Source organism: Arvicola amphibius, chromosome 1 (genome assembly GCF_903992535.2).
Source record: "Arvicola amphibius chromosome 1, mArvAmp1.2, whole genome shotgun sequence".
NCBI lineage: Eukaryota > Metazoa > Chordata > Mammalia > Rodentia > Cricetidae > Arvicola > Arvicola amphibius.
In genome coordinates this window covers 8,253,604-8,268,751 of record NC_052047.1, presented here as the reverse complement: position 1 = coordinate 8,268,751, position 15,148 = coordinate 8,253,604, and the positions used below count along the sequence as shown (strand labels likewise).

The window sequence follows — 15,148 nt, the reverse complement described above, 5'->3', positions numbered from 1 at the left end:
GCTTTTTGGCTAAGTCTATTGTTTTCCCAGCTGTTACTTATTTCACATGACTGTGGTTAATACATTTATCTTTAATTGTTTCAGCTACCTGGAAACTGGCAGAGTTCTAAGTTAGGGGAGGTTAAAGTCAGTCCCTTTGAGCCATTCTAAGGAATCATCTGACTGCTTGCTACGGTGCCCCACCGGAATTGCTCCTTTAAATTCATGTGTTGAAGTCCTAATCCAATGTGGCCACATTTTGGGGTAGATATTTAGGAGGTCATTAGATTAGTGGAGCTAAAGATGGTAGCCATATCTGTCATCCCAGGACTCTAGAGATTGAGGCAGGGAGATCTGAACATGAGTTCCCTGCTAGCAGGGATGGATAGTAGGATTCTGTCTCAATAATTGAAGAAAGAAAAGTATACAAATAGATAAATAAATGTCATCAGGATAAGGCCCTAATCCAATAGGGGAGACAGGAGAGTGCCCAGTTTCATCTTTTTCTTAGTCCTGTGTCTTTCATCTCTTTCTCTTCTCCCTGTCTCTTTCTGTCTCTACCGTGTGAGGACGCAGTGAACAACTAGAGCCTATAAGCAGAAAAGCCTTCACCCAAAACCCTAGCCATGAGCCAGTCTCCTGCCTCAGGGCTCCACTGTGGAGGTTGTGTTGACTCGAGCTCTTTTGTCAAATGCTGGGGTTGGCACCTTTGCTCCGGAGAAGCCAGCTACCATGCTGTGTGGGAACCCGGATTCACATCGCATGCAGAGGAATACACGGCGAGGAACGGGGGCTCCAAGTAGATAGTCAGCCCCAGCTCCCAGACATAAGAATAAGTCAGCACTCCACTGCTTCCAGCCTCTGCCTTCCAAGTCATCCAGCTGAGACCCCGGATACCACAGAGCAGAGCAGAGGTGCCCCAACTGTGCCCTCAGGTGCGAGCATAGAATCTGGCAGTCGAATACGTGGTTTTATGCTGCTGCGTCTTGTGGCAGCATGTCCTGCAGTCACAGTAACTAGGACAGTCATCAAGTGGATCGGTGTTAGCAAACAATGGGCGGGCTTTCCTCTCCAGCGCAGGCAGGCCACAGTGTGCACGTAGGAGCATCAAGAATACCTCATTTTCCTCCCCAACAGTGGCTTCTCTCCTCTTTCTGGGATGTTGCAGTTGTCCCTGGCTCCACAGTCACGCAGGCTTGAAACCACGAGGTGTCTGACCTGCCTTCACCCTTTTTGTACAGATGGTCAGACACAGCCATTGCCTTTCCCACAGCATCTCTTGTTCTTTCTATTCCTAAGAACCTTCTCATTCAATCCCGTTATAAATACAGCATCCTCCAGGACTACCGTTGGCAGGTGTACATTCAGGTTTCGCATTAATTAAAGGGCAGTGCTTGCGAAAACCTCAAAAACTGGACATGGTGGTGCATGCCTATAATACCAATACTTAAGAGGAGGAGGCTATATATCAAGCTGGAGGCGATCCTGGGCTATACAAGACCCCCATCTTTAAAAACAACCAACCAACCCCAGAGCAAGGAATGGTGATGTTTATAAACAGGAAGCAAACTGCATTTTGAGAAAGCTGCTACCAGGGCAACAGAAAAATTGGATCATTGGCTGTTCTGAAGCACAGTGGTGGCTACAGTGAGTCACTGTATCTGTGTTTAGTCAAAACCCTGCTTTCCAGCTCCTACCCTCCCTGGCTAGAAATCTAAGTCTGGCTTACAAAAGTCTAGAGGTGGTAAATAGTATTCCTTTACTGGCAAACGAGCTCCTTAGCCTTGCTTCCTGCAGAAATACTGGTGGAATACTAATTTCTTTATTCTTATCCACACACTTGTAAGGACTCTGTTTGAGCAGTTAGACCAAGAAAAAAATAATAATTAAAATGAAAAAGCTGACCCAGAGTCAATCAGCTCCTTGGTTTAAAAACTTGAAATACATTCAGTTTTCCTCAGCCAGGACCCAGTTATCCTCTGTTCCACAGGAAGCCACACAGGAGGACACCAGTCCTGTCTAGAGCTTGGGAATGTGGTCTGTCATGGTAACAGCATTTGCCTGTGAAGACAGAAAGCTGCCAGCTGGGATGAGCAAGGGACAACAGCGTCCTCTGAGAGCTCACGACAGTGACACGGCCTCTGTGCTTTGAGCATGGAGTGGCTTGTGGCAGACAAAAATCCCAAGAAGACAGTGAGAGGAGAGGGGTGTGTGTAAGTGGTGGGCTCTCACTTGATTTAGGTTATTTTTCATCCCTGTGTGTGCACCCACTCGCGCGTGTGCGTGCACATGTGTTCTTGTGGATACAGATGCACATATATGCAGAGGATGGAAGACAAACCCAGGTGCCAGCCCTTGGCTTCCACCTGGCTTCAAATGTGCTCTCATTGTTAACTACTGCTTACGCCATGCTAGTTGGCCTGCAGGCTTCCATGGCTCCCGTCTTTGCCTTCCATCTGAATATGGCAATACTGCTATTAGTGGGACATGCTATCCATGCCTGCACACACTTACTCAATGGGCCACCTCTCCAGTGCTGTTTTTTAAGGGGACAGTCTTGCTGTGTAGGTCAGGATCACCTAAAAGTGCTGGGGTCACAGATACAGTTTTATTTTAGAACACTGTATGGATCACTTAACTCTGGCCAGGAAGTAGTCTAGGTGCCGAGTGCATGGTGGACAAAAATCTTTGCCCTCCTGGAACTTGCAGTCCAGGAGAGAAAAGCTGGACAACGACAAACCATGCCAATGTCATGTATAGTATAATTATTTTTTAAACTTAGGAATGTTTTGCCTGCATGCATGTCTGTACACTGTGTTATGAGCCCACAGAGGCAGAAGAGGGCATTGGGTTCCTTGGAAGTGGGGTTACAGACAGTTGTGAGCCACCATGTGGGTGTGGGGAATTGAACCCAGGCCCTCTGAAAGAGCAAACAATGTTCTTAACCACTGAGCCAACTCTCCAGCCCCATGTATTATAATTTAAACCAACCACAGGGGCCACACTTTATTAAATTTTTATTTACCTTGTGCATGTGTCCTGGCATTCATGTGGAGGTCAGAAAGCACATTGTGGATTTACCATGTCTTACTACATGGGTCCTGGGGATCGAACTCGGGTTGCCAGGTTTATCAGCAAGCACCTTTACCCATTGAGCACCAGCTTTTGTTGTGTAATGTTTAACACTCTGGACTCCGAATCCAGCTATCTGAGTTTGTATCTCAGTGGGGCCTGTTCCTTGAGGCAGAGACCTGGTCAGTCATCCTCATCAACTCAGACCATGAAGCCCAACATTAATGGGCTGCCCATGCAGGCTTCAGCTTTGCTGGGGGCTTGTTTCTCTTTTACTTTTACCCACTGAGCTAGCTCCCCAAGAGACCCAAGACCATGTTTTACAAAGACTTAGTCCATAATAAATCTGGAGGAAATAGTGTTAAGGTAGACTTGAGGAGGGTGGTTCTGAGAGTTGAGAGACTACGCCCACCTCCGTGAAGATGGTGAGATTTACAAATTGGGAGGAAGACTGGCCAAGGCCTTGTGACTAGGGTCTGTCTGCCTTACTTGTGAAGAAAAATAAGGGGGCTTCTGGAGGCTCTGTAAAAAAAGAGATGAAGGTTTAGAAGCAGGTCTGGGGCCTGCAGGGCATTGTAGTGGTTTGAGATTTCAGTCTGAGTACACAGGGAAGCAATGGAGTGCTCTCAGGGGAGGGGGGAAACGAGCAGCCTTAGCTTTTAAGAAAGATGCCTTTGTTGTATTAAGAGCAGGTTGAAGGGAACATAATGGAAGCAGAGAGACCAGGGGTTTTTGTTGTTTCGAAACTTCAGAAGGGATGGTTGATAGTGACAGTAGAGATTCATAGTCAACTTTAAAGACATGTAGCCCAGGCTGGCCTTGAATTTCTTTTCTTCTGTCCCCCCCCCCCCCCCCACAATCTCACTATGTAGCCCTGGTCATCCTGGAACTTACTAGGTTAACTTTGAATTCACAGAGATCTGCCCATCTCTGCCTCCTAACGGTTGGAATGAAAGGCGTGCTTGGCTGGTAGTCAGCTTTGAAGGTAGCACTGCTAGGATTTCCCCACAGCTGTGCGAACAGACACAGGAGAAAAGAGATCCCTATAAACATCTGGAAGACAGACATCTTTAACTTACATGGCTGTTAAAGGTTACTGTGTGAAGGGTAGGCTTAAAGGCCTACGATCAGAGGGGTTAAAACTGAGATGCCTTACGGTGGAGATGCCATTAATTAGTAGTTAACAGACAACCAATCAGGATGGAGATCTGGGCTGGACAACTTGGAAGGATCAATATATGGTGATACTTAAATCTTTCTCTTCTTGTTTGAGATAGGGACCTGAATGATGCAGTTCAGTCCAGAATGGAACCCAGCCCTCCTGCCTCTGCCTCCTTAGTGCTGGGATTACAGGTGTGGCCCATCACATACTTCTGCCCTTTTCTCCTTCAACAGGCTCAGTTGGACCACCAAAAACAGGATGTCTGGAACTTAGTTCCCTGACCTCCAGGGCTGCCCATTCTACATGCAGATTCCCCAATTATGGCTTCTTGTGTGGGTGCTGTGACTCAAACATTGAGCTCCCTTTTTATTTGTGAGATAGTTTTTGAAATTTTTTTAAAGAAAAAAGGGTTTGGAAGATCTCCCAACTCCATGTCCTTTACTAGCTACCTAGGATGGAAATATAACATGTATAAAGTTTAAAAGCTGATATTCACATATAAGAGAAAACAGTGTTGATCATTTTGGATCTGGATTAGCTCACTCAGGATAACTATTTCTAGCTCCATCTATTTGCTGCAGATTTTAAAATTTCATTTTTCTTAACAGTTGAAAGGAGGGTGAGCTGGGGTAGTGTTATAAAGAGATTAAAGGTAATCTAGAATAGGGTTAAATGGGGAGAGGAGGGCAGTGTAAAGGAGGGGATGTGGGATGGCCAGCTACCCTAAAGGCCTTTTGAAAAGTGATATGAAACTATTGTAGAAGCTTCCTAATATATGTGTGTATGTATGTATGTATGTAAACATATATATGGAATTTAATTGGAGTCACCATATAATGGGGTAACCAATGCCCAACTAGTCCTTATGCCACCAAGTGAAACATCCAATACCAAGAATGGGTTATATCTTGTTGAGTTGTTGACCAAAGTGTCCCACTGCTCCCCCTACCCCCAACATCAGAGGCTATTGCCAAGGGTATTGGTTACTTTCTAGAACTTGAGGGTAAGGCCATATTGCTGAAGACATGACTTATGTCATTGAACATGGAGAAATCCAGCTGATGCCCAACTAGAAGCTTCATTCCTACTGACAAGTGTTCAAGGTGCTAAGAGGTGCATTGCTCCATACCAGAGAAGAGTAGGCATAAATATCGCCTAGCTACAAGCTCTGTGACCCAAAACAAAAAGTACTGCAAGATATACTGGCGCAACAGTGGCACAGATGTTACAGGAGTCACCAACCACTTTTGATTGGCTTTGAAGACCGTTCCAGGACAGGGAACACTGTGAAAGTGGCCAAGAACTGAGGCTAGGTAGGTCGTGAGCATGGGGGAAAACCTACTACTATGATTCTGCTAAAGAAACATAGCAATAAAATGAATCCTAATGACATCGCTATACCCATTACTCATATCCTCAACCCTCATCAGAGCTTCTTGTAGTAGATGGCAATTGACAGAAACCCACAACTGGACAATGTGCAGGGAGAGAGAGAGAGAGAGAGAGAGAGAGAGAGAGAGAGAGAGAGAGAGAGAGAGAGAGAGGAGTTTGGAGTGCTTATTACTATACAGGATGTCTTTATCAAACACCCTGTCCTCAAGGCTCAGGGATCTGTGCAAGAGGAGGCAGAAAGACTGTAAGCACCAGAGGTGATGGATGCTACAAGGAAACTTTTTCTAGGCAGATAGGAACTCAAAGAGATAGCACACACAAGGCCCACATGGGTTCAAACCAGGCAAAATCCCAGCACTGAGAAGGAAAATGGACACAAAAATCCCAAACCTTACCAAGAAGTTATTTGCGATTGGCCCCATTTTCTGGAATGGAGTCACTGGGCACATCAGCCACTCTCTAGGGCAGGTCCATGCTCAGGAGTAGCTGGCTAACATAAAAAAAACTCTATGTTCTTTGGTGAGCTTTTTGGGTTGTGTTGTATTTTTGTGTTATTGCTTTTCTTTGTTTTTCGTTTGCTTCGATTTTAGCTTTTTGTTGAGAGAGAGAAGTGGGTGAGATGCAGGTGGAGAAGATCTAGGAGGAGTTGGGGAGCGGAAAGAATATAAATTTTATTGTATGAAAACATTTTCTCAAATAAGATGTTTAGCTTTTGTCTCTATTCCTGGCATGGAATTTCTAACATCCTTAGACTCAGCAATGCCTTATTCATAATGTAGCTCTTCCAGCATACCAGAGTTCATGCTGCTGAGGTAACTTCAGGATGAGGGCTGGTTACCTCAACTACCAAGTGCTTAGACCTCCAGCCCACCCACTTCCGGGAGGTGGAAGGGCAGTTGGGGGGTGGAGGCCTATCAGCCCTGCTCCTGAACCATTACTGTGGATAGCTTCCAGACTGAGGGACGCTGTGGGGAGCCAGGAGAGCGGAATGCTCTGAGGGCAGGGAGCCCTGGCCCTCCTTTCCTCATGCACCTCTTCCATTTGCCTGATCCCGCGCTGTATCCTTCATAGTAAAACAGTGGACGTAAAGACAGTGTTCTGCATGCCGTTACCCCCCAGCATGGCTGTGCAGACACACACCCATGAAGAACTGTGAGTGGAACAAACAAGGAAGTCACAGTTTTGCAAAAAACAACTTTATTTAGTGGCCAGATCCCAGTGAGTAACGCCAGACTTTGCTAGATTCTGCTAAGATGTGCAGTTACATAAACTCCTAAGACAGCAGACGAGTGGGTCAACCAAAAGCTGTTTAAAATAAAATTGTGTTTGTTCTTTGATAAAAATCTTTAAAATATAAAAAAAGAAAGAAAAAGAAAGCCCAAAGCAGTTTTAAACTGAGACGTCACCCCGTACTATTTACAGTAAGAATACTTACTGCCTTTTCGACGAGAACACTCTGCTGGGGGGACCCCTCACATTCACTGCTGAGGGAATCTTATCCTGTTTCTCTTCCCCTCCTTCCTCACTTGAGACGGCTTCCGTTCTCTGTCACTCAGCTTCGAATCTCTTTGATACTCCTTACCTCCACTCGGCAACAACCTACTCAGTGGACACTTACTCAGCACCTACTGAGTGCCAGGCACTGTGCTTTGGAGTGCAGATTTAGATGAACCAACATTTGAGCCCCTCCGTGGGAGGCTATACTTTGGATTGAATTTACAATATTCTTCACATTATATTCCGGGGTATCCCAGGCCCCTGTGAATTTTGGGATCCCTTGAGACAGTGCACTAAGTCGGGGACGTGGTGGTGTTGCTCGTGCCCTTGGCACACTGTTGGCACAAGGGATCGAGGATGACCTTGAACTCGTTCGCTTACAATCTCACTTCTGAACTTGAAGGTGAGAGACCCATGTTCAGCATTGTGGTTCTGTTTGTACCAGTGTGGTTTTGGGGAGGACAATGTTTTAATTAGCTTCTATAAAATTCCAAATTTGAAAAGGCCTCAGTCCCTGAACTATAAAATTTGGGGAACACATCTATGTGAAAGTCTCCCCACTGGCTGGGATATGCAGCAAGAATTCCAACCTTTTGTCTTTCCTAAAGCTCACAGACACCCTCATACCTCACCACCCCCACCCCTGTGCAGATTTCTTTGTGCTCCTTTGAAAATCGTTCCCCCCCCCACCTTTTTTTTGCTTCAAACATAAAATAAGCCTGTAGGTATCACCTCCTTCATATCTGAAATCAAAATAATGTTCTTGCTTTTGGTTCACATCTTTGTTTATGAGGCCTACAGACACCAAGAGAGTTGCATTTAAAAAAAGAAAAAAAAAAAAGAAAAGGCGGGCTATAAACCCAAAATTGTGCAGGACACAGCGTGGAAGCAAAAACTAAACCATGCCCTCTGGACTGTACCCGTGCCATACCTGGCAGCCTATCCCTGTGAACGTTCAGAGTGGAGATCTTTCTCAGGCAGAGTGAGCCAAGTCCAAATGGCGGTGGTGGGCCTCTCTCGCGCTTGTTCTCTGCATCCACGCTCCTTTCACTGGGTCCACAAAGCCGAGCGCTGAACGTTGGGGAAGTCAGCCTGGCAGCAAAGCTCTGCCCATGCCTTCCCCAGGCCACAGTCACAGCTTCAGTGCGGTGTGCATCCCCACAGACGCTGCGGGGGTGTCCACAACTCCCGCAGGCTCACTCCAGGCCCTTCGGACCTGAAGGCGACTTCGGGAGTTGGCATCTCTCTTATGGTACATCCGGCCCGCCTTACTCTGCTGGAGGAAGATGCCAGGTTCGAAACGTGACGAAGAGGAGAGGAGCAAGGCATACTGGGAGGGTGGGACCGGGAGGCGATCATGCACAAGCTTCCGGCTCGGTCGTGCATATTTTTTTTCAGTGTGACAGCGTGTATTTCCACACAGGGCTTGTGCTTGTTCGTGGAAGAAATAACCCGCCCTGAAAAGCTCTTTCGGCAAATGTGGCCACGAATATGTGTCCGCGGGTGTGAAACGTGTCATGAGGTGGTGTGTCAAAAATCCCGTGAGTGTATCCTCCTGGCCCCTCTGTTGTCACACCCACCGCATCCCCCAAGGACAAACTGATGGGTTACACCTGGTCGGTCTGATATTCAGAAGCTTCTGACAGGCTCTCCGAGAAGCTCAGGAAATTCTCCTGGTACTCAGAGCACACGATCTCATAGCGGTAGTGTCGGAACTCCACGGCCAGGGTGCCGAAGTACGTCAGGAAGCACATGACAAGGCCCCACTGGACCCGGGCTGCATACATGTGGATGTCTTGGGCCATGAGGATGAAGTCTGGGGAGCAGCTGTCAAGGAAGGTAACCAGATATCAGTCTTCCCATCACCCGCCAAGCGGGTAGCCAGAGCCACGCTCAAAAGTAACTAGGCAGGTAGAACTGAGAGCTGGTGTTTGCATGCGTTATTAGACGTTATTGATCTGTGCCGTGCTGGGCTTATTTCTAGATGCCTTCACAGAAAATCCCCCCTAAACCTCCAGCGATCCTATCATCACTGACAGTTTTAGAGATCGTCAAGAAACAGAGGCAAAGTAGGCAGCTTGCCTGAGGCCATTCTCACACAGGTATGAACTGGTGGGTGTGCACAAACACCTGGGCCACGCTTTAGCCACTGAACTCTGCACCCGCCCGATTAAACGTGAGTATAAAACAGAATGCCCCTCTGCTGAGCATTTCAAATCACAGCTATTCCATACAACAGTCTCCGCTATGCAAGGCTAACAACGTGACCCCTCTGCTCCTTCCTGGTCACACGCTAAAACCTGTGACCAGATGATTAGAAGCAACTTAAAAAGGCTTAGTGAGTGGTGTGTGCCTGTAACCCCAGCACTGGGTCACCTCATCTACACTGTGAGTGGTGTGTGCCTGTAACCCCAGCACTGGGTCACCTCATCTACACCGTGAGTGGTGTGTGCCTGTAACCCCAGCACTGGGTCACCTCATCTGTACAGTGAGTGGTGTGTGCCTGTAACCCCAGCACTGGGTCACCTCATCTACACCGTGAGTGGTGTGTGCCTGTAACCCCAGTTCTTGTCACCTCATCTATACAGTGAGTGGTGTGTGCCTGTAACCCCAGCTCTTGGTGGGGGGGGGAGGTTGGAGACAGGAGAACACAAGGTTTATGGATAACATCTATATAGTGAGTTTGAGGTCATGCTACACTCTATGAGAACCTGTCTCAAAACAAACAGGTTCACAAAAGCAGGACAGGACAAAAGGACTAGAAAGAGGGTTAAATGATCAAAATACATTATATATACATGAAATGCCATCATGAAGCCTAACTTTTTTAAATTTTAAATTAAATTTGATTAATTTGATTAACTTTATCTTACATGTGAAGAAGTATGCATTTTACAAGGTGTGCATGTATGTGTGTGCACCGTGTCACGGTCAGAAGAGGGTGATGTAGCCCCAGGAACTGGAATTATGAATGGTTGTGAGCCACCATGTGCATTCTGGGAACTGGACCCAGGTCCTCTGCAAGAGCAGCCAGTGCCCTTCACCACTGCGTCATCTTTCGGGCTCCACTAAGCTCTTTATTATATTCAGTTTCCAGCACCCACATGATGGCTCAGAGCCATCCATAATTCTAGTACCAGGGGATGACTCTTCCTGACCTTTGAGGAAACCAGGCATAAACATGGTACACATAGAAGCAGGCAAAACAGTCTAACAATTAAAAATAAATAATAGAAAAACTTTAAAAAAAACCCAGAAGAATCACAAATGCTAATAAAAATCAGGGTGGTCCCATTCTTAAAAAAATATAAACCTACAGAAAAGAAATATACATAGGTAATAAATAAGTGTGCATGCACATAGATATGATTGTGTATGTGGAAGCATAGGAGCTGAGAAAGTCCATAGCATATTCTAGTGAGCTATGAAGAGCCTGAGAACCAAAAACATTTATTTAGAAAAATGAGATACATCCCTAGACATGTCTGAGAACTTATGTCTGTGCTGTCTGTAAACCACAGACCTATACTCTCCAGGGACTTTAAGAGAGTGAAAGGACAGGTGGAGCTGCGTCAGGCACATTTGGTCTCTTGACCAAGCCTAGACCCAGGAAACCCAGATAACTAGCTACAACACGATCGGAACATTAGCTGTCACCCGAGAGTCACTGCAAGTCAGGGCACATTTTGACTAAGGTAGAAAATATCACCAGGGCCGTGTTAGCTCGCTGGGGAAATGGCGGCTCTGATTTCTTAGGTCATATTTTATCAGGTTGCTACAACCTTTGTGATCCTGGACAAATTAACCTACCCCTGAATGCTCAACAGACACAGCTGGCTACTATAACCGAGGCGTGAAACTGTTAGCTGTGCTTGATCACCTAAGGAATCATAACCCCCTCTTCCGGTTTCTGAGGGGAGCCTGTGTTAGCAAACATAGGTTACTACAGGGTGTAGACGAGGCCTGAGCCATTCTTCCCAGTTTACTAGGTACAAATCTGCTGATTTTGCTTTTCATCTGCTGTCCGCACTGGGTAACTGACGTGTGGGGTGGGGTGGGGTGGGGTGGGGTGGTGGCTTGAATGAGAAATGCCAACCCTAGGCTCCTGTATTGGAGAACTCCATCCCCAGTTGGTGGTTCTGTCTGGGAAGCTTACGGAGCCCTCAGGAGATGGAGTCTTGCTGCAGGAAGTATGTTGCTGAGTGCAGGCTTTGAAGATCGACAGCTTTGCCTGCTTTTGTTCTCTCTCTGTTTCTTGTGCATGGATGAAGACGTGAGCCGCCAGCTTCCTGCTCCAGACATCATGCTTCCCGTGTCTGTGGCCATGCTTTTCCCACCATGATGGACCGTAACCCTCAGACTCCGTAAGCTAACAAACCCTGTCATCTTCTAAGCTGCCTCTGGTCAGGGCATTTTGTCACAGCAACAGAGAAGTGACCAGCACAGATGGGAACTGGCAACTTCTACCAGACCAGGTTCCTGTGGTGTCGCTGAGCCCTGCGCCAGCTAGCAGGCTCTTTGGGACTTGTCTGGGCTTTAAGGGAGTAAGACCTTTCCTTTCTGCTTGTTAATGCACAGGTGAATGGACTGTAGGGTGTGGATGGGACCTGAGCTATTCTTCCCCAGTTTACTAGGAGTAAAAGCTGGTTTTCACCTAGTTCTTCTTTGTCTGTTCTCCATTGGTTCAAACTCCAAGGGAAGAAAAGGAAATGAACAGCATTTCAAAGCCTCACATATTTATTCAAGAAAACTACGCACTGTAGGTGGGCTAGTTCCTGAAACTGTTCTCCAGGAAGATTCATAATCCTGAAAGATATAGACATGTCCTTTGACATTCATGTTAGGGCTAATAAATGCCCTAATTCTAATAGGAGTTAAAGTCATAGATGAATTTTTTTAAGATGACAAAAAACCCACTACACTTTTTTGGACTTTTTGTGCCATGGTTTCATAAATGGAATATTATATGACTAGAGACAGAATTATGACACTTTTCCCATAGGCCCAAGTAATCCTCAGACATCAGAATCTACTTCAGTTTTAGTTCCCCATCTCTCTTTGGCATAACAATATGATCTTATTGTTTTTTTAAAGAATTAATTTTAACTTTTATTTTTGAGACAGGTTTGATATAGTCCAATGTGGCCTTGAACTGTGTAGCCAAGGATGATATTTTAAACTCCCAATTCTCTTGCCTTCACCTCCTAGGTTCTGGGATTATGTCTATAGTCCACCATACCTATTAGTTTTTATTTATTCATGCTTAAAAGACTTACAAGCATGTATGTGCACCCCTAGTGTGCCCAGTACCTGAGGAGGCCAGAAAAGAAGGTTGGATCCCCTCTACCTGGAGTTCCAGATAGTTGTGAGCCGCCATGTGGGTGCTGGGAATCAAAGCCCCGCCGTCTGCAAGAAAAGCAAGTGCTCTCGACCACTGAGCCACGTCTTTAGCTCCTGGCTATCCATTTTTAAAGTGATGGTTTCATTATGGCATTTTGGTCTGACGCTCTTTGATCTGACAGTTTTCCCACACCCCAGGAAGGGTCGTAGTCTCGTCTGTGTCCTACCGTCCCTGGCAACGAGGCCTTCAAAGGATACACAGGACGACGCAGAGCGTGATGACAGCCGACAGAACGACTCGAGGAATCCCAACTCTCCGGCCTTCATTCTTGACGTTGACCTTGAGTGTCAAGGCGGCCTGGATCCAGCAGGTCAGCGTGCCAAACCCGAAGGTCAGGGATGTCCCCACATTATGGATTTCCTCATCGTTTGTGAGCTAGGGAACAGAGAAGCTATGAGGGGAGACTCATTCTGAAATTGTGTAGACGGATGAAAAGCATAGTGGAAAGATGGGGGAAGAACTTCTCGACGGCGAGGCCAGAGAGCTTAGAGAAACTAGACCTTTTCATCTCCACTGACTCTTTGGGTCGACTCTCAGATGGTGAAAATCTACAGAGTGGGCAAAGAAACAGTTTTCCCGGAACTTAAAAACATTTGTTTAGAAAACCCCGCAAGAGGCAGGGATCTATTTCCTGAACTTGTTTGCCAGAAAGAGCTCTTAAGGAAAGGAAATGAAAAAGCAGGAGATTACATGGAAAGGGAAATGTTAAGTTTCTGTGGGCACACACCCCAGACGCAGGGTTCCGAGCTGAGGGAAGGAAGCTTGGGATGCCGCTGTGTGCTTACTGAGACTCTCCAGTTCTGGCACGGGAAGATTTGATGGGCACACTGTGATACCCCTGGGGACAATCGGCCTGTCCTTGGAACTCAGCCTACTCGGTGTTGATAGGAATTCCCTGGTCTTGTTTTCCTATAGTAATAAAGAATACTGCAAGCTCTGAGTGTCAGCCAGAGTCCCAGGTCACGGAGAACTGGGTCTGAAGAACCACACTCAAGGCTTCCGCAGAGTTCGATGGCTGAGACTCTTGCTATTGCAGTTGGTTGTGAGAGCTGTGAATATTTCCCGAGTCATTACCTGGCCGTTTTACAAAAGGCGCCCATCGCTAAAAACTCCTTCTGAAATCATCTGCATTTTAACTGCACACACACAAAAGTGAGACCTGCTGAAGAGACAGCTTTTAAGCTGCGGTGAAATAATATCTCAGAAGTTCATTACCATCAGGTGTGGGACTGTGTGGCCGTACTACTGTAGTGCTGTGTCAAATCAATATACTTTCCCTTATAATTTTTCTGTTGTTTTTGGTTGTAGCCCCCAACAACCAAAGTGCTAGGAAGACACTTTCTCCCTCATAATTCAAAAGGAATATTTTCAAATTTTATTTAAAATAATGACTTCTCAAGCTAACTTTCACATCCAGGGAATCAATCTCTCATATCAAATGCCACCCATTTCATTTATCATCAACCTGCTTTTAAGATAGGTAATACCGTAGTCATAAGGTTCAAACTTTTATATATTAATAAAGAGGGGCAGCGACTGAAGCGATTCTCATCCCATCCTTCCAGGGGGCTGATTATCACACTCGCGACGGACACTCCAGGTCTAGCGAGTGCCACCATCCATAGCTTTACATTTTGTCATTCTCCAAGACCACCCGCTTCCGGGATTCTCCTAGGACTTTAGGAGGGAGCATGCGCTTCCTATTCATGGACGCTCCGAGCCCTGGTGCAGCGAACGGGATTTACTTTCAGCTGTGCCTACATGTGCAGCCCAGGCGGGCAGCGCAGCGCAGCTACCACCACCATGAACTCAGCAGCAGTCTCAGTGGACGCGCTCTTGCCGATTCGTCATCCTGGGCAGTATGCTCTAAGGACACAGCTTTCAGGCTATCCAGCTTGATCTGGAATGGGAATGCCAAACAACTCACAAGGCAAAACATGTTTGCTACCGTGTGCCAAGGTGAAGGCGTGAGGGATAGACTGTCCTGGTTTCATGAATCAGTAAGAGCGAGGGTTAGGAGAGAGAGACGTAGAAAAGCCACAAGCGTGTTTTGGTAAGAGCACGATGAATCACTCACTAGAATGCAGAGGGTCTGGGGTACCTGTGGCATTTGGGGTTCATTCGGAAGATGGGGGATGGTCGGACCTATCTCTTTGTTTGCTCATGGGAAGTTTGTAGCAGGGAAGGGTGGACTATAATGTGCAGTGAATGGAGGCAGGGAAATCATCCAACTATGGAAATAGAACAAGAAGATGAGGTACTGGCAAAGCAAACCACTCTTCCGGGTGTGCTCCTGGGCTTCTGAGTTCTAGGAGGATGAACCAGGGATTCTGGAGAAGTTCTGGGCTTTCCCTCTTGACTTTCATAGACACTTGTTATTCCGACGTGTGTGCTTTCATCAAAGATGGCTAGTCAGTGTTTAATTATCAAGAGGCAGTGATTTTAGTAATTTTCTAGAAGAGCGTACTGGGATACGCTTTATGATGAAGAAGAGCGTGAAACACTGTGAAGACATCCTTTTAGGAAGCTCACGGCTGCTCTAAGATGACTTCCCGGTGGTCATGTCATCTGCATCGGCAGTTGGCACCCGTGCATCTGACGGGAACAGGCGTGGCGACTCTGGGGATAACGGATGTGGAATCAAA

The 15,148-nt window shown here is 46.5% G+C and overlaps 1 protein-coding gene across 1 annotated transcript in view; it reads right to left on the bottom strand.

Moving 5' to 3' along the window:
* Positions 1-6,818: 6,818 nt before the first annotated feature.
* Tmem150c (transmembrane protein 150C) overlaps positions 6,819-15,148 on the bottom strand; it is a 76,261-nt gene continuing 67,931 nt past the window's right edge. Inside the window, exons 7-8 of the mRNA XM_038338577.1 lie at positions 12,701-12,878; positions 6,819-8,918 (exon numbers count right to left, since the gene is read on the bottom strand). Of these exons, the coding sequence (XP_038194505.1) occupies positions 8,710-8,918; positions 12,701-12,878 (387 nt within the window). The 3' untranslated portion in view covers positions 6,819-8,709. The remainder of the gene's footprint in view (positions 8,919-12,700; positions 12,879-15,148) is intronic.